Source organism: Populus trichocarpa, chromosome 3 (assembly GCF_000002775.5).
Source record: "Populus trichocarpa isolate Nisqually-1 chromosome 3, P.trichocarpa_v4.1, whole genome shotgun sequence".
Classification (NCBI taxonomy): Eukaryota; Viridiplantae; Streptophyta; class Magnoliopsida; order Malpighiales; family Salicaceae; genus Populus; species Populus trichocarpa.
The window spans coordinates 16,711,320-16,738,192 of NC_037287.2; the positions used below are offsets into that span (position 1 = coordinate 16,711,320).

The window sequence follows — 26,873 nt, forward strand, 5'->3', positions numbered from 1 at the left end:
GATAATACTTCAACAACTAAAAGAAAGTCGGGAAGCTACCATTCTTCGAAACCCTTGAAACTTGAAAGTCACAAGGACTCGTCCAACGCTAGACCCATCATGTGAACTTCGGAATCCAAGCAAACAGATCGATCAGTTCTGGGGACCAAAAGCTCCAAGGACTAAGCCAAGGGTCACGTGAGCTTAAGTCAGAAATTAGATTGTACTGACGAACTGGACAAGATAAAAAATAATAATATTGCTACGCATGCTGTACGTTTAGACTAGTTATTCTAGTCATTCAGTTTTGACAATATGGATGTTTTCTTCGGAAATTTGGTCTGAAATTACCTTTCAAATTCAAAGATCAATGCATCCCTGTCCGTGGGATAGCGACCCTTGGACAAATGGCCCGTGACAAGACCTGAACTATATGGGGAACTGACAAGTACTACTAGTGGCAGGGAAATGCGATTGAAAAGACCTTCCGGGAATTTTTATCTTCTTTTGCTTTAATTAAACAAGTCTCGACTCCAAATTAGTTCAAATCGGTTGTCCTGATTGCTTTCGATATCATGCACGATCCGAATGGGAGTGTTTTTGGTAAGTTACCACATTTAAACAAATTATTTTGTAAAGTAATTCACGTGGAAAAATATTTAGGGATACAGTGCATTAAATTGCATGGGTATCTCAGAAAATATGATAAGACCAGTGTAATATTATATCATATATATATTTATATCAATTATCAAATCTCATTCCTCAGAAACATGATTTTTTATAGCTATCTAAAGATCAATATAAAATACATAAATTATTAATCATTTCTATTTGCTCTTGTCATAATAACTAATATTATACAGCTCGTCTCTAATATCAAAAGATAAAGACATGGTATTTTTTTTTGACAACAAATCAATAATTAGACTTTCTAAAAATCTAATTCTACATAGTAAAACAAAACATATTGAAGTGAAATTTCACTTCCTAAGAGATCTCATAAATGATGGAACAAATGAAATTATTTATTATAAAAGTGAAGAACCAACCGCTAATATATTCAACAAGTCCCTCATATTAAAGTCATTTGTAATGCACAAAAAGTTACTTAGTGTTTACACTAAGAATACCATGTTTAGAGGAGAGTCTTTCATTGCTAAATTGAGTGTTTAAGAACATCGGTTTAAAGAAGGGATTGTTGAGATATTAAGAAATCCTAGTTTAAATAGAAATCCTTGATAAAAAAAAAAATTTATGTTTAGAATATTTATTTAACTAGTTAATTAGAATCTTTATTGAATTATAATAGTTTAGCCTTGTAATCTTTCTATAAATATAAAAGTCTTGTAACCAATACATTAATAATTGTTAAGAAAATTAAATATTTGCGTATCTAGTTTTTTTTAACAATTGGTATAGAACATTTCAACAAATTAATATTTGTTTTTCCTCATGCTACAGTGATTTCATATAAAATATTTTTCTCATTTCTCATATTTTATTTATTTAGGAAAACTTGACCAATATGAAATGTTTTATATCAAAAGGAAAAATAAACTTAAAACAATAGAAAATAACTCACGGTTCTTAAAAGATAAAAATATTTTTAAAAAATTAGTTTTGTTAATAAACCATAGACTCCACCACTAATTAACTATTGCTGTTTTCTTTTTAAAGCATATTCTTTATATATGCCAAACACCAAAAAGATTTATTATCATAATCAAATATCAAAAAAATAAAATATTTTCTAAAAGATTTCGAGTGTCTTTTAAAGTGCCTTTTCTTTTTCAAAAATTATAATTTAAAAATAATGTTAATTTTATATGTTTTAAACGGTTTTAATATGAGAACGCAAAATCATCAAAAATCATTTTAACTTAGAAAGTTGAGATTACTTAATTTCAAGTCCGCAACTCATTCATTTGATAGATGCAAAATGTGACAATCATGAGATAATATTGCTGTAATTAGTAGAACCCTAGAAGAAATACGTTAGGAAGGACTGTAATTAGTTTAAGACTTTTTATAAGAAATACATTTGTCTCATTCTCTTGGACGTAGCATCCTGTGTTTGATCAATTTGAGCATATATAATCAATTTTCCGCTTGCCACATGTGATATGATTCTGGTAAAATATAACATAAGGCAAATAATACTATACTATAATATATTTTATCTTATCTTATCTTATATGCACCACTCTTTAATTAAGGAATTTTGTTTGGTGTTTAATTACCTACAAAAAATACAATATATTATGTGATTGAGCTCGTAATCATCAAATACCACACAGCATAATCCTGTGATTCTTGAGAATAGCAGCTGTCGTATTCTCAACAATGATCAAGAAATAACGTGAATATTAATTAATGTTTATCCACAACTATCATCAGAAAGCTATTTCCAGTACCAGCTTGTCTCGGGCAACGATCAGATAGAGACATGGAATAGTTTAGCCAGTGTTAATTAATTAATTTATATACTAATTGAGAATTATACGACCTTTCAGGAGGTGATGGAGACGAGGAGAGGACTAAGAAGAGCAAAGAGCCAAGAAGCGTTCTCAGTTATTTATAAATAAACTAGTGTCTATTAACAAAAACTTAAAAAACTCAGACTTTCGGTGTGAGATATAGATTTATTTACTGTAATTTGAAACTATAAAATGATGATTTTTTTCTCTGTAAAAAATTAATAAACTTGTTATCAGAAATGTCTGAATTATTTTTAAAAGCCAAAAATTAATTAAATTGCATCTAAGGCTTTTTTATATTTTATTTTTTAATTATAATTGAATTGATTGGGGAGTAATTTAATATTTTAATTATTATATATAAGATTTTAAAAATAAAAATGATTGACGTATGTAACCAAGTGAAAAACACTTATGCTCTTCTAGCCGCGATTGAGACATTATTTTACAGCTAAAAATTGCATTCCACGACTATATTAAAAGCATCATGGTGTAATTTTTTTTATAAAATTATCTTAATATATGGCTATGATCATGAGATTAATAAGATTACTTAGTCATTAGGCATACGAATTCAACGCATGGTCTGAAAATTGATTGGTGGTGGCAATAGAGTATGCAAACATTGAGGCTTGATTATTGCATGTTTATTTAGTTTTTTTTCCTTAAAAAAATAAATTAAACAAGAGAATTGATGGATTTTGGACTATACAAAAGGATTCTAGAGGCCTCTCATATCTAATTTTTTTTTTATAAAATATTTATTAAATTAACCAAAAATCCTAACCTTAACACAAATTATCACAAAAATAAAAAATTGAATAGACGGTGAAAAGGGATAAAAGTACTCAATATTGAGGAAACAGAGGTGTTGTGAGTGACGGCAGTGACAATTTTTTTTTTTTTTTGATTTACGTGGGGTGTCCGGGCCAGCTTACGCGCACCACGACTATTCCCCACGGTCCACTGAACATCCTGCAAGCCCAGGAGCAGGTAAGGCACCACAGGGGTGACAGGCGTGCACATAGAGGATCGAACCCGGAACGGGGGCGGCAGTGACAGCATATTTGATGCCATGGGTGAAGAGAGAGAGAAAGGATATGGTCGAGAAAGAGATCGAGAGAAATAAGGGAAAAAGAGTTTGTGCCAATTTTAATTTAATTGAATGCACAAGTCTCACCTTCACATCTTGTACAGCTGTGCTATCTTGAAAAAATAAGTTTCCAAATATATTAGTTTGGATATATTTTTTTGTCATTATACTACTTTTTTTATAAGAAAAACGATGCCGTATATGTACTCATTTTTAAACAATACTTAATTCGGCCTCCTTTAAACAATGTTTGAAGCCCAACTACTGCCCTTGGAAACATGTTTATCCAGGTAGTAAAACCTATAGAGAAAAGCATATATTAACTTTATATATATATATATATATATATATATATATATATATATATATATATATATATATATCCTTAATGAGGACTCCGTCCATTTATATAAGCGAGAATAACATCATTTTTTTTTAATCTTTAATTAAGACTTAATCCATTTATATATGTATGTGTGTAACATCATTTTTTTATCTAGTTAAATAAAACGGGTTGAATTATATCCACTAAGCTCAATCTCGAAGTAGTGCTAAACTCACACTCTAAGGTCATTAGTACTTTACTCGGGTATGTAGGAGGTACAAAATGATAAACACACGATCGATCTTACATTATTATATATAAAATTAAAAGAGCTCAGTATTTTATTATGTAAATTACATAGTAATTAAAACAATTGTTTTGCTTTGGGGTGGCGAAATTTTTTTAAAATTTTAAATTTAACCCTTAAACATTTTTTTTTCATAATTTAATAATTTTGAACTCGAATTTGAGCCCAATTGCATATTTTTTAGGGGGTAAATGTTGAATTGAAAGACAGAGGACTGAAGTGAAAAATATAAGTAAAATATATGACATCTCTTTAATTTATTTACAAAATTCATTTTAGTCTCTCATCTTTTGAAGCTATTAGATAACTAGTCCCTGTAATTGTTAAACATATATTTTGATGCTCAATTTTATTTTCCTTTTTTTTAATCATTTTTTAGGTGGATGAGAGAAAGAAGATCGCCAGATTCTGGCTTAGACAGAGAAAATTGTCGTCAAGGAAGATTTTAACTATCAAAACGATATATTTTTATGTCAAATGGTTCCATATGATGAGGGGAGTTAATATTAGGTTTTTTAACCCTGAAAACACTTAAAAAACAAATCTAAGATCTGAATTTGGGTTTGGGGAGGTTTTTTTATGGTTTTGAAAGTCATGATATTGGTTTAACAAGGTTCTCAATATATTTCTTAGGTGTTTTGAGTAAAAAATAAATTAAAAATAAGCTTTTGAATAAAAAAAAACCTCATATTTCTGGACACACCATTGACCAGATTCTAAACACCTATAGACAAGGCATCCACTGCTTCAGCAAATAATATGTTGTCTGCTTCATTAACTAAAAAAATTTTAAAGGCCCACACAAGGGATTTTTATGGGTAGGCCTCTCTAGACCCAACAACTCCCGACCTCATTTATTTTTTTAAGAAGATAATTTATTAATAGCTATATATTTTTTATAAAATATATAATATAATTTCTCATATATCCCTACATCTACCACAAGCTATGTTAACTGTGTATGTTAGTGGTCACAATCGACGTAGAAAAAATGTATTGTCTGCCAAAAATATTATTAAATCATTTCATGGGTAATCCTTTTTTTCTTGCTCCTGTTGTCTCTATCCTTTAATCTATATGAAGTGGCCACTGGAATTATAGAACAAGGACTAGAATGAAATAATAGAAAATTCTATCTGATCTACCAGACAACGTTAGAATATATTAACCTGCAGATTCTCCTTCTTTTGTTCCATTTTAACTAGTCAATGGTAATGAGATCATCAGTATTATTGTTTCCAATTTAAAAGAATTGCATATCACTGACAGGATGGACCCTCTGATCAATGAGCAAGGCCATTTGCAACGCTTCAAAATTTTAAACCTACGTGCCTTTGCAAAGAAATATTCGGGGCTATGTTGAATTACACATACAGTATGATCTGTGGGGATTAATTTGATCATAGAAACTTAATTACCCACGAAATAATAATTAGATACTTCGCATGAAGGCAACAAATATCCTCTCTTTTTTTTTGCTTTTTTTCATGGATCGATCCTAAGATTCTGTGAGCTTGGGATGCCATTATTTTTACTTATTTGTAAGAATGTTTTTATTCTCACTTGAGATCGATGAGCTTTGTACGGATCAAAATATTATAGAGTCAATCTTCCCACACCGAATGCAGGGAAATGGATAAAGGTTTTGTGCCACAATAATGGTTTAGCTGAAGCAGGTTGGAAATGGATTTGTTTGCTTTGCACAAAACAAATTAAAATTAAGAAGAGTATAAGAAACAATAAAATACGTAATTGATTGCTCCTGAAAGCATCTCAACACCCAATTTGTATAATTTGAGTGGGGAAACAGTTCAGTAGGGCATTTTGGAGTGGGCAACAGGGTTACATGCATGCAACCAATCCAAATTTAAAGGCCACAAAACGACACTAGGGTTTGGTAGCTCAACGCATTAAGAACTTGTAAATCGTAATGGCATCATTATATTCTGTAGACGTGCTTTTCAGATTAGGTAATCTGTAATACTTTTGAACCAAAATATCAAACTTGTAATATATACGCTGGTAAGGTGCGATTTGGAAGTTATGTTTCTTACGTGGGGAATGACAAGTTCATGCGAGGAATCCATTGACTTTGTAGAGCTTCAAAGTACAAATTGATGATGCCTTGTAACTAAACAAAAGGGAAATAATAGTAGCAATCCAACCGCTCACTTTCTCAGTATTTCAGAGCTAACACACTACAACAAGAAAACTAGCAAACCCACGAATATCTCATCCCCTTGTTGGTCATGTAACCACTGTATCTACCTCCATGTAATCCCATATCTTTTCTTATTCAATCAAAACCTACCAGCATTGCATTACATTACATTGCGTTACTTTGTTTCGCTTCGCTGTTATTAAATCCAGTTTGTCAGGTCGAGCTTGGACTTGGTCGAGCTATCCCTAGCCCGGGCTGTTTGTCAAAAAAATCAATCTAAAATTGATCATATCGACCAAGCAAGTTAATTTACAACTTGATTAAAAACTTGATGAATTTTTTTTTTAAATAATGTTATTTTAATATTTTTAAACTTTAGCTTGGAATTGGTTGACCCATCTCCTAGCTCAGATTATGTGTTAAAAAAATCAACATGAAATTAACTCGCTCAATAAAAAAAGCTAATTCACAGTCCATTAAAAACTCGATAAATTTTATTTTGAAATGATATTATTTTGATATTTTTTTTATTAACGTGGGTGTCCAGGCCAGCTTGTGCGCACCTCGACTAATCCCACGGGTCCTGAAGTTAATGACCATGTAAGTCTTCAGTGACTCTGAGGTTTGTAAAACTTGAACTGATTATTTTTTAAAAATAAATTTAGAATCTGATCAATTAAACTACACCTCTCAAAGTTATTATTTTGATATTTTTAAACTCATGATTGGACTTAGTTGATGCATCCCCTGATGGAGGCTGCGTGTCAAAAATTAATCTTAAACTGACCGGTCACGAAGCGTTAAAAACTTGATTAACTTTATCTTTTAAATGATGATATTTTAATAATTTTTTATTATCCAGCATCAACATATCCGACCCATGGTCCAAGCCTTTCTTCATTCTTGAATCGTTTAATAAAAATATATGATGCCCTCTTCTTAATCAATCACAACTATTTTATTAATTATTTAGTATTATTCTTTGACTTCTCTTGTGTTTTCTCTCATTTATTGGACCTTTTATGCTCACACTTTCATGTTCTTTCTCTGACCAAGTTTGACCTTATGAATCTAGCTATATCCCTTCATTTAAGACTGCCTATAACATACTCTAATCAATAGCACAGTTCCAGTTGTAGCAGCTTGGCGGTCATTTATGGCATTTGTTGCCCTGGACTGACAAAATTCTGCTCTCTCACTCATCACGGTTTCTTATCTCTTCTTGTCACCCATTTTAAGGCTTCTTAAAAGACACTGCCAACCTTTCCAACACTGCCTCAGCCATCAATACACGGCCCATCTGCTTTGCAATTCAAGAGCCATGCATGAAGCTCCCTCACATGGCTGCTGCTGCTGCCTTCTTTGCTCAAACTACGCGTCTTCCCTTGCCCCAAGACCACCCACCTACACCAACACAGACCTGCTCTCTGTCTTTAATGCCAATATGACCACCACCTACCATTTCATGCAATAGACCCAGCATGAAATCACCTTCCATTTATATGTTGTTGTAAGCCATTTTCTGAACTTGTATCTTGTGATAAAAAATATTATGGCGGTGCCAAAACGAGTGCTGTTGCTTTTTGCTGCTCTTTTATTTTGCTTTTCATTTGGTTTTGTTCTGTGCCAAAACCAAGAGCTGTCCAGTCTTTTGGAAGTGAAGAAATCATTTGAGGGAGACCCGGAAAAAGTTTTGCTTGATTGGAATGAAAGCAACCCGAACTTCTGTACATGGACCGGAGTTACATGTGGCTTGAACTCAGTTGATGGCTCAGTGCAAGTTGTGAGTCTAAACTTATCTGACTCATCACTTAGTGGCTCAATACCACCCTCACTCGGTAGTCTACAAAAGCTGCTCCAACTTGATCTTTCTTCTAACAGCCTCACGGGTCCCATTCCTGCTACTCTCTCAAACCTCTCTTCGTTGGAATCTTTGCTTTTGTTCTCTAACCAACTCACTGGTCCCATCCCAACTCAACTCGGTTCCCTCAAGAGTCTCCAAGTTCTGAGAATCGGTGATAATGGACTCAGTGGACCTATTCCTGCTTCATTTGGTAATCTTGTCAACTTGGTCACTCTTGGTTTGGCCTCCTGCAGTCTCACAGGTCCAATACCACCCCAGCTTGGACAGCTCAGTCAAGTCCAGAGCTTGATTTTACAGCAGAACCAACTTGAAGGACCGATTCCTGCCGAGCTAGGGAATTGTTCAAGCCTCACCGTCTTCACGGTAGCTGTCAACAATCTTAATGGATCAATCCCTGGAGCATTGGGCCGTCTTCAAAATCTCCAAACACTAAACCTGGCAAACAATAGTCTCTCTGGTGAAATACCGAGTCAACTCGGTGAACTGAGTCAACTCGTCTACCTGAATTTCATGGGGAACCAGCTTCAAGGCCCCATCCCAAAGTCACTAGCAAAAATGAGTAATCTTCAGAATCTTGATTTGTCAATGAACATGCTCACCGGAGGCGTTCCAGAGGAGTTTGGCAGCATGAATCAGCTTCTTTACATGGTTTTGTCAAATAACAATCTTTCTGGTGTCATACCAAGAAGCCTATGTACAAACAATACCAATTTGGAGAGCCTGATTCTGTCAGAGACTCAACTTTCTGGCCCAATTCCGATAGAATTAAGACTATGTCCATCTCTGATGCAGCTCGATTTGTCAAACAACAGCCTTAATGGATCAATTCCCACTGAAATTTACGAGTCGATTCAATTGACTCATCTCTATCTCCACAACAACAGCTTGGTGGGTTCAATATCTCCTTTGATAGCAAACTTAAGCAACCTGAAGGAACTTGCATTGTATCACAACAGTTTACAAGGCAATCTTCCCAAGGAGATTGGAATGCTTGGAAATCTTGAAGTCTTGTATCTTTATGACAATCAGTTATCTGGGGAGATTCCTATGGAGATTGGCAATTGTTCAAACTTGAAAATGGTTGATTTCTTTGGAAATCATTTCAGTGGAGAGATTCCTGTTTCTATTGGGAGGCTGAAGGGACTGAATTTGCTTCATTTGAGGCAAAATGAGCTTGGTGGTCATATTCCCGCCGCTTTGGGTAACTGTCATCAGCTAACTATTCTAGACTTGGCAGACAATGGCCTATCTGGTGGCATTCCTGTTACTTTTGGATTTCTCCAGGCTCTTGAGCAGCTCATGCTTTACAACAATTCCCTTGAAGGTAATCTTCCTTATTCGCTTACCAATTTACGGCATCTGACCAGAATAAATCTGTCTAAAAACAGATTCAATGGTAGCATTGCCGCGTTATGTAGCTCGAGTTCTTTTCTTTCTTTTGATGTTACAAGCAATTCATTTGCCAATGAGATTCCTGCCCAGTTAGGAAATTCGCCTTCTCTTGAAAGGCTTAGATTAGGGAACAACCAGTTTACTGGCAATGTCCCTTGGACGCTTGGTAAAATCCGTGAATTGTCGCTGTTAGACCTGTCAGGGAATTTGCTCACAGGCCCAATACCTCCACAGCTTATGTTGTGCAAGAAATTGACACACATTGATCTCAACAACAACCTTCTTTCTGGTCCTTTGCCGTCATCGCTAGGAAATTTGCCACAGTTAGGGGAGCTCAAGCTCTCCTCCAATCAATTTTCCGGGTCTCTTCCTCCGGAGCTGTTCAATTGTTCTAAACTGTTGGTGCTTTCTCTTGATGGTAATTTGCTGAATGGAACTCTTCCTGTTGAGGTTGGTAAGCTGGAATTTCTCAATGTTCTCAACCTCGAACAAAACCAATTATCAGGATCAATCCCTGCGGCCCTAGGTAAGCTGAGCAAGCTGTATGAGCTTCAGCTCTCGCATAACAGCTTCAGTGGTGAAATACCTTTTGAACTCGGGCAACTCCAGAATCTGCAAAGCATTTTGGACCTTGGCTACAACAATCTCAGCGGTCAAATTCCATCTTCTATTGGAAAATTGTCTAAACTTGAAGCTCTTGATCTGTCTCACAATCAGCTAGTTGGAGCAGTCCCTCCTGAAGTTGGTGACATGAGCAGTCTTGGCAAGCTTAATCTTTCCTTCAATAATCTCCAAGGCAAATTAGGCGAGCAATTCTCACACTGGCCAACTGAGGCATTTGAAGGAAACCTGCAGCTCTGTGGAAGCCCTCTTGATCACTGCTCTGTGTCAAGTCAGCGTTCAGGCCTAAGTGAGTCATCAGTAGTGGTAATCTCAGCAATTACAACCTTAACTGCCGTTGCTCTGCTCGCACTTGGACTTGCTCTCTTCATCAAACACAGGCTGGAATTTCTCAGAAGGGTGAGTGAAGTGAAATGCATTTACTCTTCCAGTTCTTCCCAAGCTCAGCGCAAACCACTCTTCCGGAAGGGTACTGCCAAGAGAGACTACAGGTGGGATGACATTATGGCAGCAACGAACAATCTTAGTGACGAGTTCATCATTGGCTCAGGTGGGTCTGGAACAATCTACAGAACTGAGTTTCAAAGTGGAGAAACTGTAGCAGTTAAGAAGATTCTGTGGAAAGATGAGTTTCTACTTAATAAAAGCTTCGCAAGAGAAGTGAAGACACTTGGCAGGATTAGGCACAGGCATTTAGTGAAGCTGATAGGGTATTGTAGCAGCGAAGGAGCGGGTTGTAATCTCTTGATTTATGAATACATGGAGAATGGGAGTTTGTGGGATTGGCTGCGTCAACAACCAGTGAATATCAAGAAGAGGCAAAGCCTAGACTGGGAGACGAGGTTAAAGATCGGTTTGGGATTAGCCCAGGGAGTGGAGTACCTCCACCATGACTGTGTACCAAAGATCATTCATAGAGATATCAAATCAAGCAATATATTGCTTGATTCCACTATGGAGGCGCACTTAGGAGATTTTGGACTGGCAAAGGCACTAGAGGAGAATTACGACTCCAATACAGAATCGCATTCATGGTTTGCGGGCTCTTATGGTTATATTGCTCCAGGTATTATAGCAGTTTCTGCGTAGAATTATGCTTCTTTAAGTTCATCATTCCCCACGTCATAACTTAACTTTATGCATTTTCAGAGTATGCATACACGCTCAAGGCAACGGAGAAGAGTGATGTTTATAGCATGGGTATCGTGCTGATGGAGCTCGTAAGTGGAAAAATGCCAACTGATGCAAGCTTTGGTGTCGATATGGACATGGTGAGATGGGTGGAGAAACATATGGAAATGCAAGGTGGATGTGGACGTGAAGAGTTGATCGATCCTGCTTTGAAACCACTCTTGCCTTGTGAAGAATCGGCAGCGTATCAATTGCTTGAAATAGCACTGCAATGCACAAAAACCACTCCACAAGAGAGGCCCTCATCCCGACAGGCGTGTGATCAGTTACTACATTTGTACAAGAATAGGATGGTGGATTTTGACAAGATGAATAATGATCCTTATTCATAACTGATGAAATCTATTTTTAAGATCGAAGCCGATTTTCAAACTAAGCATCGTTCTTTTTCTTTCTTTTTTTAGATCTTGTGCTAACTAGGTCAGTCTTCAAAAGATGTCATTTTCATTTCTTGATGGTATTTTCACCATTGTAACCACAAGCATGTAATCTGATCCCCAAAGCATAGTGGAAGCTGTTTTGATGATAGCACCTTTGGTAGTGTGGTGTAGCACCTATATAGACCGAAGCAACCGTAAAATAAAACATAGCAACAGTAACACAACAGGGCAATACTAAGCAAATCCTCAGATTAACTCATTTCAAACTTTAGATCAAACGGTGATCATGAAGGGCCCAAAAATCCATTACATAATCATATTTCCAGTGGAGAAAATCACTAGATTGCTTCAAAGTATTATTGAAGATCCAAACCCAGGCTGTCCACATTATGAAAGCATCTAAATCTTTATTTGTAGCAAAAGCAAGAAAAACAACTAACAAGATTACAAGCACAGCATCAAAAGATAAAAAAGAAAACAAGTGTATACGGCCCTTTGAAGAACATTAGTTCTGAGACCACAATTTTCAGGAGAAGACAAGAACAGGTTCTAATCATCATCTTCATCTGCGAAGGAAATGAAAAGTTAGATCAGTGGAGAAGATAATTATACTTGAAGACAGACACAGAAGCAAATGAAAAATTTTCCTGAACTGGAAAGAAAAATGTCAGACATTGGGGAATAGGTAAAGGAATCTTGCATAACCAAAACTAGGGTTTTTCAAATAAAGCTAGTATAAATGGCAGGATAGGAGAAGAGATCGATGGAAGATACTACATGCTGCTTCTGTCGAGATTGGTACAATATAAGGAAAAGGTGTCATAAGAACGTGTACACATACACGCATGCATTTACAAACTGAGCTAGGAAAGTGAAGTAAAGAATTACACATGAACATGAAAAAGAAGATGCAAATGAAATCCATAACTTCATGTTTTACACTCCAAACATGCCTAGAGATGCCAAAACCAATGCCTGTCATTGTGCTTCAAACTCTAACACGGAAATATGTTTTGACATGTTTCCCATATTCTTTCTATTCACCACCAATAATAATTTAAGAGTATAGTTGTAAAAGTAAAGAGTAGGGTTGAAAAAGAAGAAAAGGGCCATCAAAATAGAGTTGGGAGGCACATTTGACAACCACGCTTTTCCAAAGAATCGGTACATCTTTTTGTTTGTTTCTTCTTCATTTATTTTCTTTTTTCTTTTTCTTTCATCTTCACTTATGTGGTCTCTCTCTCTCTCCATCGTATTTCTTTTTTACCTGTCTTCTCCTCTCTCTCTTTAAATATCCATGATGTTATGTTGCTGAAATTTTTACTCTTTTTTTAATAAAAGAACATTTTCTCAAATCTCAAGTTCATCACTCATCACTCATCAAACTTCATAATTGATTTTTTCCTTGTCGTGTTTATTGTTTCTGAAACTTCAGTTTCAAACTTCACAATTGATTTTTTTTCTTGATGTGTTTACTGTTTGTGAAACTTTAGCTTAATTCTTTTTTTTTAATTAACTTACTTTATTCCAAACTTTAGCATTTTAAGTTTCACTATTTTAATCTACTTTCTCTTTTAAAATGTCTTATTTTGTTTTTAAGGGTGAATAGTATAACCTTTTCAACTATTTTAAAATATTTTGAGTTTCATTTTCATTTTATAATCTTAATTTTTTTAACATATATATTTGTGATTTCCATATTATAATACTATACATATAATTTATTTGAATTTATAACATGGCGCCTTGTTTTATTCAGGCATTTGACAGCCTTGACGCCTTAGGGCTCCTTTTGCTTTTGACAACACGGAATGCAGCCAAGTCATATGTACAAAAAATTTCAATATCTGTTGATCAAGAATGTTAAAGTCAGACTTTGTTATTGCTTATCAAAAAACAGAGTCTGCCTGTCAAAAGATACTGATGGTAAAGAGCAACACAAAACAGGATATGATGGAAAAGGAACTGATAACAAATGGGAACGAAGGATTAGGTCATTTAATGTTTGAAGATCTCTCATTTCAATAATTGATTGATCGATGTTAACAATGCAGGATGAAAGTAGAATATTCCAAAGGGTGGGTTGGTTAGGTCATTTAAATCTTGTATTTAAAGTTTCTTTTAACATTTATTCTTATTTTCTTCTTTATATTATCAAATTACAGTTTTGAATGTTGCATGGCAATAGAAAGAAGTGTTTGCCAGAAAGGATAGGTATATAAATATCTGATAGGGTAGAATAAAATAGAAATACTTGCAAAGGTGGCAACACACTCATGACTCATCTGTTTGCAACTATGACTGCAACCAAGTTGGGTTCAGTGCAGATTTAATGGGATTTGGATATTAATATGATTACTGAAACACTAAAACCAAATTCAAATCTGTATCAAAATCTAAAATTAGAAAAAAGACTTGAATCCTATTACAAGACAAAAATGAACACATGGATACGTCGACTAGCAAATTATGATTAGCTATATTTCATTAAACATTTTATCATGGAGCGTGCACATGCAGATATAACCATTAACACACACACAAACCAACACATGGAGGTGTATATGCAAACAAATTTATAGAGACGTACATTAAATAAAGATCCAGAACAGACACATAACACTTTCATATACAATTTTTACATACTTCCATGGATATACAGAATGCACACACATGAACGTATAATAAGCAGATTCTGATATTAATAAAATCAGATCATATAAAATTAAAATTTGATACATTAAGTTGATTCATTGACATCATCAAAATTTACCATCAGAACTATGAATAGATTTTGGACATGAAATAACTGGATTCTGAATAACCCTAGGTACTGATACTTTTAGATAAAGGAAAATCATATCAACTGACTAAAAAGAATTGCAAAAGCATGTTGGAGAATAAGTTATTATCCAAAACATGAAAGCAAGAGAAAAGAATAAAGACTATGACAGCCCAGAATCAATGAAATCAGCCAAGTAGAAACAGACCTAAAAGCAGTGTTATTAAAATATGTTTATGCTTCATGCCTTGCAAGATATATTTATATTATAGTACAAACAAGTATTCAAAGGCATCTTTTATCCCTTTTTTTAATATAAGAGTAACAGAAAATAAAATATAAAATCTAGAAAATATATATTTTCTATTGTCTGTATGTGTATTCCCATAGAAAAGATCCGTTTTATTTGACTGGCAGAGACATCAAATAATTAGTTATAACAAATTAATATAATTATAAGAAATAAAAATATAACAAATACTAAATAATGAAAGTAAAGAGCATGCTCTTATCTTGTTCAAATATTTTATTCAAAACGCCTTGTTATCCTCAACCAATTTTGACCTAACAGTTTGACAAATGACTCGGTGACCCAAAAGCTTGACCAGGTCACTGTCTGAGCCAGATTTAATGACGTAGACTAAAAGCACCCAAAGCATGACACAACAAAGAAGATAGGACAGAATCCTAACCCATAACATTTTTCAAGGTGTGATAGTTTTGAAAAACTCTAGCGTTTCTCTTCGGCTAGTTACACCATAGGATTGCACAATGGCACAAAATCACAAAGTCTTACACTCTTTCCTCCTCCCAAATCCACAAAAGATATCAACATAAAATTCACAACCAAGACTGAAATTGGCTTCCACTTTGGACTTTGAATAAATCCACCATTGAAGATGATCAGCACGTTGGAGAATAGGTCTTACAGAATTATGTGCTCATTTTCTATTAACTGAGATCCGCACTGGAATGGAATTAGGGTATCCTTTAGAGTATCTATAGATAGGTCTGATGCACCTATAGTGGATGTAAGCGAAACCCATTAGAAAACTCTAAATCAACACAAGCACATAGCCACTACTATGAGTTTTCAATGCTAAATTTCTAAACTTTCCATAAGTTAACAACACACATTCCTCCTATAACCCGACATAGGAATGATTGCAGGTTGAAATTGACAGAGACATCCACATGATAAGGTCATTTACTAAGTTGTCAGTACTTTTTCATCTCGTAGATGTTCACAACAACTTATCACATCCACAGCTCAATTCTTGGTAGAAACTAGCTCAAAGGAAATGCCAGGGCTATTAATCAGGTTCATGGAGTAGTCCAACACAACAAAAATTCACACAGGTCCAGCTAACTAGTACAGCCTTGAAGACATAAACTTTATCACTGATAATGCACCTGCTAGGGGATAATAAGGTTTTATGGTTGGATTTGGGGATGGTGCATAAAGCAAAAAACTTGGTGATGTTCAACAGGAGTTTAAATTCCAGTGGGAGCATCATCTAACCCAGACTCTAAGCCATTTCTATGAATCAGACTTGTTATAGATGTTGCCAGCTCCATCATGTTTGTACATTCCTAGTACAAAAACTTCAACTCTTCGATCTTAGGTTGTAACAACAACCTCACCATTTTTTCCTTTTTCTTTCCTCAAAAACCACTAGTCCACTACTTTCTCCTATTTCTTTCATTCTCATTTTACACGTTTCCCCTTTCCCTAAAAATCCACTTTAGAAACAATTTTCCTTATCTCCCTCGTCTACACACAAACACATCTTTTCTTTCCAACTTCGCCCTTCAATATTGATGATTTTTATTATAGCACTGATTAGTGAATTACTAACACAGCAATGCCAATTAACAGGTTTTGACTAAATATGAACAGTTCCACTGCACTCAATCCATCATAACAAAAACACTTGTTTTCTCAAATTGATACCTCCAATTATCAACAACATTAAAAAAAAAAACCCAAACTTGAGAAGAAGAAACCGAGGGCCCAAACTAAATGACGAAGAAATTAGGAAAAACAAAGCGAACCCAGAAAAGAAAAATTGTTGAAGCAGGAAGATATGATCAAGATAGGAAAAAGAGAGAGTACCGAAGTAGCGGCGCTCATTGGCTTCCTTAGCTTTTAGAAGCATCTTGTCAAGGTCTTGTTCAAGCTGAGCATCCCATTTGACCAACTGATTCACAAAAACAACTCCTAATCCCATACCCACCACATGTTCCCACGGATCTATTAACATAAACAAAAAAAATAATCGTAAGAAATTGAAGAATAAAATGGAAAGAACAGAAAAAAGATTAGTGATTTTGTTGGTAAAAGAGTCTTGAAAAAAACTTACGGCGCATGTAAGGGAGTTTGCGGAGAGCATTGGAGTACATCTGGGTACCCAGTCCTAACAGTGCTCCTATCACTGTTGCACTCAACACCATCTCTCTCTCTCTCTCACCAAAAATCCTCTTCGTCTTTCTTCACTTGACTTCGAGTTTTCTGAGGATTTTCTGCTTCTGAGTTCTGTCTGTGTTTCCATGTGACTTTCATCCAACCTATTCGATCTTGCCACGTTGTTTTACCTTTCCATTTTTTTTTTTGGTTTATATACCTTCTTTTGCGGAGCTTAACAGTTTCCGTTATTTAAGCCAGTAATTTTTTTTAAATCATTCTTTTTTTTTTCTACAATAATTTGGGGTATTTTTTTTAATATTAAAGTTCGATTAATCATGTTAAAATTTAAAACAACTCTTATATAAATTAATTTTAAATTTAAGTTAAATAAAAATCAAATTAAAAGATTTTTTTTCAATTTCATCCTCGAACTATTATTATAGGATGACTAAGTTGTCATTGAACTAACCAAGGTGACTAAATCATGTTGGAGGCAACTCTCACTCGATTTAATTTAAAACTTGAGCTAGACAACAAGTTGAGTTTGAAGGTTTCAAGATTGACTCGTTGGTTAGGTTTAATAATAATACCAAATAATTATCTACAGTCTAGATATTTTTTGTTATATTAAGAAAAAAGTGATTCAATCCACAACATAGCGCAACCTGTAAACTAACTGGTTAGATAAGGTCTTTGTTACCCTTGATATAGTTCATAAAGCTCATTATTTTAGTAGGAGCTCTATCTTTTACAAAAATTGTGTGTGTATGTGTATATAAAAGGATAATTACAAATAATCATGGTTTGATCATGTTTTTACTTTCTTGTTGTACTTTAAGATATTTTAAATCATGGGTTAAACAAGAATTTCAAAAAGAATCAAAAGATGAAATTGCCTTAATATATAATATATGAGAATATACCGATCACATCCATATTATACACTCTCTTTTTAGTTCCAATATGTCTCTTCTAAAACTCACGATATCTCACTCCTAAACCCTGAACCATGAACACTAGAAATTGTGAAATTAAATCTTCCTCTTGTCTAAGTTATTTTTACTAATTTGTTTACTTTTATGCATAATTTCGAAGGGAATCTTTTTACAAGATCCATATTTGTTGGTACTGTAGGTTCTCCGGTGCCAAACACATCACAAAGTTTGTAGTCCTTTGATTAGCCATGCTTTTCATCTCCCTTTTAAAAGAAGCCTCCATTACCATAACCTTTATATAGACCTCCACCTCAATTTCATAGCATCAATATATTTCATATATATAGCCATAACAACCTTTACAATCCCATCAACAAACTGAACATTATGGCCATTAACTTCAATGATACGAACCAAGTCAGGTTCGAATATGGCCTTAAAATATTTATTAACCAGTTTTTCAAGATTAGTAATATCTCTCAAACTGTATATCAGATAAAGTTGAAATCTTATAGATAAATATTAGACATATAAAAGTATATTGTGGTAAATTTTCAGGTCAAATAGAGTTCAAGATATATTATTTCATAGGGCTGAAGTTACTAGATGAATCTTATCAAATATGTCATCCTAGATCTTAGTGCACTGTCTGGGATATATCTGTAGCTATAGGTGGAATTGTACTACGAATCAAGTTAGGTTGGACATCTCAAGATTTCCAACCATATATTGTAGTCCCATTAATTCATTTATAAGAAAGAGAACGATGTGTTTGAAATCAATAATGAAATCTGTCAAGAATGTGCGAAAATTTGAGATTCGGGCTACATGAAGAAATTTTAACATGAAGATTTTGTTTTTATTATCCTATTTTATTTATTTATTTATTTAATATTGAATAATTATTTCTAATTTGAGTTTGTTATGATCCATTAAACATTGTTTAAGAGTTTATTTTATTATTGGACTTATGTTAGTTGATCACTAGTTTAGGTCTATCTTGCAACTTGAAAAGGCTCCATTAGGGTTATGTAGAAGATACTATATTATGTTTTTTTGAGCTGCAAATTTGGGCAGCAAGTTGAAGAATAAACATGAGTTTTTCTATCGTTTGTTTGTGGAAAAACAGTCTTTCTTTGCTGGGACAAAGATCATACACTGACTTATCGAATATTAACTAGCTTCGTGATGTCATTTGCATACTTAGGATTCTTAGATACAATGTTATCTCTGGATCCAAGTTTTTTTCTTATACCTTTGATTCTTAGGTACATGGTTACCTCTAGTCAGGGTTCTATTAAACCTGATTTTTGGATTTCCTGTTTGTTATCTACTTCATTGGGTGTTGCTTGACCACGTGATCAAGAGGTTAACATCAATTGGTATTAGAGATAGTCTCCAAAATCAAGTTATATCCTTAATTTTCTTCATGAAGGAATAAAATAAGATATTAGATTGCAAGTTCAAATTCACATATAAGATCAAGAACTAGGAGATCGTTGCTTTTGTTAAATTATTCATAAGTGACACACATCTTTTTAATCGAACTCTTTTTTCAGGATTAGCAGGAAAAAGAAATGAGTAAATTCAGGGCATTTTTTTTATATAAAAAAATTTTTTTGTTCTTAAAAGTTGTCTTATCATTTTTAGCTAAAGTACTAGATAATTTAACTGCATTACACTGTAAGTTAAATTGATTTTTTTTTTAATGTAAGAAAAAAATATTCAGGTCATAAGAAACTCTTTGACAATCATTAAACTTAAGTCAACATGTCAACCTCGAAACCTCTCGGCTCGACTTATTATGTAGCTCACGCTTCAAATTAAATTGTTTTAGAGTTGCTTTGACATTAGTTCGTCATTTGATAGATCCAAAAGCAAACTAAATGACCAGTAAAGATGTGCTTTGGATTAATAAAAAAAATCTAGAATGATATTTTTTAAAAAATAAGATAACAAAACATTGGATCAACCTTCATGGTTATGAGCTCTATTTGGTTTAATAACTTTTTTAAAAAAAAATTATTTTTTGTTTAATTATATGATAACAAAAATAGACATTTATAAAATTAAACACCAATAAAATATCAAGACATTTGTTTGAGAGTATGACAAACCTACAGAAAACAAATGTAAACAAATTATGAAACTTGATTGAAAATAAAACTTGTTTGAAAATAAAACTAAAAAAAAAGTCAAGAAAAAAAATCATTAAAAAACAAAAATCAACCAAATAGAAAAAATAAAAAACCAATTTGGTCTAGTTTTTCAAGCATGTTTAGAGAAAAAACCATCACTATTGAACTCCCCTCATAGAATAGAACTATTGACGCTAAGAACAATGAGTTTCATAGTTAAAAAATGATCATTTGATTTGCCGACTTTCTTTGTCCTTCGTTGTTTTTAGAAGATTTTCAATCTCTTTTCTCAACTCAGAGTTGAAATGTTAAGAAAATAAATCTTTGAATTAAAATTAAATTTTCAAAAATTAAAAGGATTGCAAAAGTTAAGTAGGTGGATTAAAGCATGCGTTTTCTATTGAATTTGAGATTGATCATAGAGTCTCTCATTGTTTTACATTTTGGTTCTCTTGCTGAATTTTGTTTTCTTATAAATTTTGACAAATTGATAATGAAATTAGACCAAGAAGATTGCAATTGAAAAAAAAAAAGATTGAGTATGAAAATGGGAAAAAATTGGGCTCTAGGAATTACTACATTGATTTATCTAGCCCTTTAGTATATTTTGTAATTTTCTATAAATTAATATTCTTTTTAGTTTTTCTTAATTGTAAGATCCATGGGAAGCGTTCCTTCTAAAATAAATATAAAAGCCTAATTCTCTCTTGTTAATAGAATTCTTAGACTGATAAAAAGAAATTGGTTATGCGCAATTTAACATTAAAAAAAAAAAGGAATAATAACTTTCAAGTTGCATTCAAGTAAAATAAGCATGGAATCCACCGAAAACTAGGACCTTAAACAATGACCTAGTCAAGTTAGCATGAATTCCTGCATAATTGGGCCTGTCAGAACTTCGAAATGCAAAATTCGAAAGTTCATGCTAAAATGACGTCCGGTTAAAACTGTTTAGGATTGATCAAGCCCAACAATAGACGCTCCATAAAATATATTTTTAATTGATGTATATAGAAGTGAAATAATAATTGTTTTTTAAAATATATTTTTTAAAAAATATATTAAAATATTTTTTACACTAGTATATCAAAACGATAAAAAAATATAAAAAAATTATTTTTTTTTTAATTTTTAATGAAAAACAAATCAAACTCTCAACCAAATTTTGATGAGTGTGTGCATTTTATATTAGTAAAAACATTAATAATAAGAGATCTATTTGATTTTTTGCCATGACTGTCCTTGCTTAGTTACCATGCAGAAAACTTTTGCAGAGCCAGGAAAACATTGCCTTCTTTCACTGGCACCTCCAACAACTTAATTAACTAGTACAGGATGAAAAAACAATAATACTACAGAGTAAGAACATTTCGAAAAATTATGAAAACAAAATCACACATTTACTGAAATAATTGAAGATCATATTTAAGAGTTCTTTTCTTCTTTTCTTCTCTGTTTATTTAACAAAAGAAAAAAACATAGTTCAATTTTCACCAATTACTTTCATGTTAATAATAATAAGTTGAAAATCTTTCCCTCTCAAGACAAAATGTTTTAGTTTAATAAATGATTCAGTCTATCCTTGACAATATTTTCATTTAGCTTCTCCGAGGACTCCACACTCTTCAATTGCCAGTCCTCCTAATTTCTCTTCTCCTTTCTCTTTCTTTTTTGAGAATCTGGTTCTTGCATTTGCATCAAGTCTTCCATGTAATCCAAGACCCTTTCTTTGTCAGAGAAGGTCCCTTCTTTTTCCACTCTTTAGTGGTGCTAGCCACATGGTTAAATGACAATGGAAATTAATAAAGCAAGGCATCCATAACGAAAGAAGGGAACTAAAATTAGCTGATAAGTACACAGAGGAAACTGAATTCCATTAGAGAGATCGTGTCCACAGAGATAGAAGAATCCCATTAAACCCCGATGAGGATGTGAAATGATGCTCTCAAATCAAGCTTACTGTAAATAATATGTCAACCTAATTAAGCAATTAGCAGATTTAAACCTGTCAGGTCAAAAGATTAGAAAGGGTGTTTGGTATGTACAGAAAAGAGATACGCTCTTAGGACAACGATTCTTGCTTTTTCCCTAAACTTGAATTGATGGACCCTACAAAATACAACGGCTAAAATCCAAAAAAAACCCAACGTCTCTCTCCTTTTCTTTCACCAAACCAAAAACTCCCCATGTCTTCAGTTTATCTATGAAGTTTCCCGAGTCATAATTTGTTCCTTCCAGTCGCACCATACCAATACATTGATACCCAACACTTTGCCTTGCTTGCTAGTATTTTTGACCTGTGAGTGCCATTCGTTTGTAGGGCAAGACAACAGTTTTCAACCATAGAGTCCTAAGAATAGGAAATAAAAGCTAAGGCATGTCCTGTATTGCTAGCGGTGGTTGTTAGTTTAGTATCCTGAAAACAGAAGAGATCCTCTGTTTCTTTGTGGTATAGAATTATCTGTTGAGGTATTGGAAGGTTTGATTTTTGTTAACAACCCTCCCACCATCCATTCCTTTTTTCTTGAAAAATGGGTTGTGTCTCATTTATGGCATGCACAAAATTGCTGCATTCATTCCAATGTATGTCCTGATGTACATTTGTTAGAATAATGGCTTCTTCCCAAATTGAGATTGCTTCGTCTTCACCGTTTGGTTGTGTTCTAAGAGATCACAACCGGCATGAAAGATGTAGTAGGGAGAGCACTGCCAGGGCAGCAGCTGCTGCTGCTTTTCAAAAGAATCTCAAAGGATTGGTTGGAGAAAATCTCCGTACTTGCATCTCTGTGACTTCTGATTCTGCTTCTAATGAGAATCCAACAAATCGTGTTAATAGCAAAACTGATGATCATCATCAAAACTTGCGGCGCTTGACCGATAACCAAGATAACATTCCCAAGAATGCACATGATTCTTCGATTAGGAGCGGCAAGCAAGCGAGGATTCTTGACCAATGGGCCGCTATGCAGGCTCGAGAAATGGTGTCGACAATTGAGATGCAGAGGGAGAAGGCTGGGTTGTTGATTGCATCTTTGAAGAAACCATCTTCAATGCAGCAGAACTCTCAAGACTCTGAAAATCCTGCAGGTCAATCCAATAACCCCCGCATGAATAAGAATCGCGGGGCCTCTTCTCTTGTTCAGATATGGGAGGCAAGGCTAAATCAATCGGAGGCGTGTCTGAAAAGGTCCCATAGCATGAATAATAGCAGGACCGGTTCTGTATCTAGCCAGACTGAAACTGCATCGCCCAATACCGAGGAGAAATCAAGGCAATCTGATATAGCTGACTCTAATACGAAGAAGGAGGCTTTTGTGGATTGTGGCTCGGCAAAGAGTGCACCTTCATCCATACATTTCAGGAACACAGATGCAGGAGAGCCCGAGAAAGTTAAAATTGTTGACATCATTAGGAGACTGACATCTGATAGCAATGATGATGATCAGCCGTTGAACGGTGCTGGTGATGGCCTATCTAGAGAGAATAGGCATTCTTCAGTTTCTGATCGGACAGAGCAGAAAGTCTTGTCACAGGTTGTAAATTCACCAAAGATAAGAGGGCGACAAGCCTTTAATGATTTACTTTTGCAAATGGAACAAGAAAGGCATAGGGAGCTCGGCTCGTTAGGGGAGCGCCACGCTGTTTCAAAATTCGCTCAACGCGGCCGCATTCAGGTGAAGCCAAGTTCTCCATCCATTTCTTGATTTCAATATCAGAAGCTCACGAAATTTGCAGTGCAATTGATTACTCTTTTCTTTGTAGTTTTATCATATGTAAACAATTACTTATTTGTGTGCTGCAATGCTTTTACAGTGCTTGCTTCGCCTGAGATTCCTGCATCGTGGTGTGGGGTTTGAAGATCAACAGCGGCCGCGATCATCTCAATCAACAGCCTCGTCCAGTAGTGATCGATCACAACATGGGTCTACCATCATGCATCTCAGGTATCACAATATTCATATTTTGGCTTCCAAAAGAAAACCATCTTTAAAAATGTCAATTTCACCCATTTTCATGCGTTAGTGGTCCATAGCATATTAAAATTACTGACAACATCTATATGAAAACATTATGTATTCAAAGTGAACGCCAATGTTCATGCTGCTCGTATAATATTGTTTATATGAAAATTTTATGTCTGCCGTGTCATTTATTTCCTTGATGTCATTCCATTTGATCTTATGTGAATTGGTCAGTTCAAGGAAATCTTTCTAAATTTACTGCTCAAGTTGATGATATCTGTCATTTACATCTTACAACGAAGTTGAAGTTTGCCAAGCACAATAATGAGCACTGAGGTCATGTGGTAAAAGTATCCATCATGAAGAATGAGATTTGGATGCAGACAAAGAAAATTACTAATTAGAAATCGAAATTTAGGATATAAGTTCATTTATCAACAACAATCATATTGTATGAGATTTGGATCAACCTGGGTAAGCTGTTGAAAGAGTTCTCATTGTCATTGCTTTGCCAATTCAAAACCAGACTATTGCTAGCTATATCCAATTGCTGCTTCCGTAGAAACTCTAAAAGTTGTTGAGAGAGTTGATGCTGAAACATTTAGCAACTTTCAGCCTCTTTGGGCCAACTGTAATATATACATGTTGGATCTAATATTGGCTACTTATCTTTCTTTTAATCTTCCCTATGCTAACCCGGAACCTGAATTCAACATAGGGAGAGATTCAGTGCAGGCATTGAGAATTCCATACAGAATCAGCCAACTGCTGATGGTCATCATCAAGAAAATTCTACTAGTGCTGAGCAGCAGAGTGAACCTCAAGTTAAGATCTCAACATCAAACACGTGTGAAGTCCAAGAAAAAGTTAATGAAAAAACTTGTGCAAGTTCGGATGTCACATGGCAAGGAATAAGCCTGCAGGTTGGAAATTTTGATCCTCCAGAAACTTCCAAAACAACATCACCCTTGAATGGTGACTGGGAAGATAATGAGATAGAAGAGGAGGGGTATTTTGAACAAACCAATTCTGACTGGTTTAGTGATATAGCTCGCCCACGAAGTTACTGGGAAGATCAAAGAAAAGCACGTTATGAAGAGAAGCGTAGTGGTAGCTCAGACAATGATGAGATAAGGCAACTCCTTGAAAGGTAAGATAGTCCACCTTGTTTTCCTTATTTTTTTTTTTGCCACTAAAAAATCACTAAGAGTAGTTTCCAAAGAAGAAGAAATAGAATTATGTGGTGCATAAATTCGATGCTTCAAATTACAAATGCAGAAGAACAGTATCAAGTTTTCTTGCAAGCGATTTGCGAGACAGAATAGACCAACTGATGATGTCTCGTGTACAAAGACAAGTCAGTCAAGAAGATGAAGAACTAGATGAGGACAGTCAGGAGAGAATGGGACAGTTGATGTTGTCTTACTTCCAAAGGCACTCACACTCAGCAGACAGTAGTGAAGAAGAAGAATTGGATGGAGGAAGTGGAGGAGGAGAAACGGCAGGAGAAGAAAGCATATCAGAAGAAGGAAGTCCAACTAGCCATCAAAATATCGAAGCTACTGATTATTTTGATCAATCCTCATCATCTCAGCATTCTAAATATCCGTTCAGGTCATGGAATTTTTCTGATGAACAAGTTGCTGATGCTTGCCAACAGGCTCAAACAAAAGCTTTACACCTAACTCCTCCATCTCAAGTTTCCAATCAAGATAGGCGTTACTCTTCCTCCTTAAGTCATTCATCAATTGTGAGTTATTTCACTTCACAGTTTCAAGTTAATTACCTTTCTTAAATATCTTAATGGAAAAATAAATAACACTCTAAACTCACAGGAAATGGAACTCCTGTACGATTTAAAAGGGCACATGGAGCAACTTCAGCGTGAAATGTCTGAACTCCGAAAATCAATTCAGAGCTGCATGGAAATGCAAATGAATTCGCAAAACTACTTGAAGGTGCAGGAAGTACATCCAGGTGAGCTGAGAAAACCGTTTTTCTTTCCTGGAAACAAGTTAAAACAATTTAATCAACCTAATATTGTATCATATAGAATCTTTAATGGGGAATTTTATCTTACTTATACTACAAATATTTCCTTCTTTATTTTATATTTTTTTGTCTCTAGTCATCCAAGAAGGTATTACTAGGTAGTAGGCGCAACAGCAAATTCAACCTTAATCTTTAGTGCATATTTGCATATATTCCTCTATTCCTATGTTGTTTAAGGAATGACCTGATGAACAATTCAAGTCCGGAATTATTGCTACAGTTCAAGGGAATGGAAAGAATTCATTTGATAGGAGACTAAACAAACGCAGCTGCTGTATCTGCTACGAAACGCAGGTCGACTCTTTTCTGTATAGGTACCTGCTTGTGAAACCCTTTGTCATTTTGAAACTTCATTGCTACTCCTCTTCAATATCATGAACATTGGTAATAGCTTAATATGATGCCTGATATTTTCAGATGCGGGCATATGTGCACCTGTCTCAAATGTGCGCACGAGCTGCTGCAGAGTAGTGGAAAATGTCCAATATGTCGAGCTCCAATATTGGATGTCGTGCGAGCATACCTGGATTCATGATGCACTGGTGAACGAGTTCTTGCTCTAGAGGACCGTCTTTTTTGTATAACTTAACTCAATTGATGCTGACTTCAGAAACCGGAAAATCCTTTTACTTTGCTTCTTTTACCTGATTTGATCAATATAACCATCTAATCTATGTAGCTGCAATTAATTTGTGATCAATACTGTTTCTCCTTTCCAAATTTACTCTGTAAATGTTTTTTTTTTGTTTGTTGTTTTTGAGGAGTAACAGATTTTAACAGTCTCGGGAGATTGTTGTTGTCTAA

General features: G+C 34.5%; 3 protein-coding genes across 3 annotated transcripts; 2 read left to right on the forward strand and 1 right to left on the reverse strand.

Moving 5' to 3' along the window:
- The first annotated feature begins 7,386 nt into the window (after window positions 1-7,386).
- Window positions 7,387-11,941, forward strand: LOC7465374 (LRR receptor-like serine/threonine-protein kinase GSO1). Its single transcript, XM_002303681.4, has 2 exons — window positions 7,387-11,288; window positions 11,372-11,941. The coding sequence occupies exons 1-2, from the start codon at window positions 7,898-7,900 to the stop codon at window positions 11,743-11,745; spliced, it is 3,765 nt and encodes a 1,254-aa protein (XP_002303717.3). The 5' UTR covers window positions 7,387-7,897; the 3' UTR covers window positions 11,746-11,941.
- Window positions 11,942-12,025: 84 nt separating this feature from the next.
- Window positions 12,026-17,157, reverse strand: LOC7497550 (uncharacterized). The gene is made up of 3 exons (XM_024597893.2): window positions 16,939-17,157; window positions 16,692-16,829; window positions 12,026-12,359 (listed from the first exon to the last, which is right to left on the reverse strand). The coding sequence occupies exons 1-3, from the start codon at window positions 17,027-17,029 to the stop codon at window positions 12,343-12,345; spliced, it is 246 nt and encodes an 81-aa protein (XP_024453661.1). The 5' UTR covers window positions 17,030-17,157; the 3' UTR covers window positions 12,026-12,342.
- Window positions 17,158-22,210: 5,053 nt separating this feature from the next.
- Window positions 22,211-26,873, forward strand: LOC7465375 (uncharacterized). Its single transcript, XM_024597149.2, has 7 exons — window positions 22,211-23,729; window positions 23,869-23,999; window positions 24,736-25,167; window positions 25,296-25,767; window positions 25,853-25,994; window positions 26,290-26,383; window positions 26,487-26,873. The coding sequence occupies exons 1-7, from the start codon at window positions 22,668-22,670 to the stop codon at window positions 26,602-26,604; spliced, it is 2,451 nt and encodes an 816-aa protein (XP_024452917.2). The 5' UTR covers window positions 22,211-22,667; the 3' UTR covers window positions 26,605-26,873.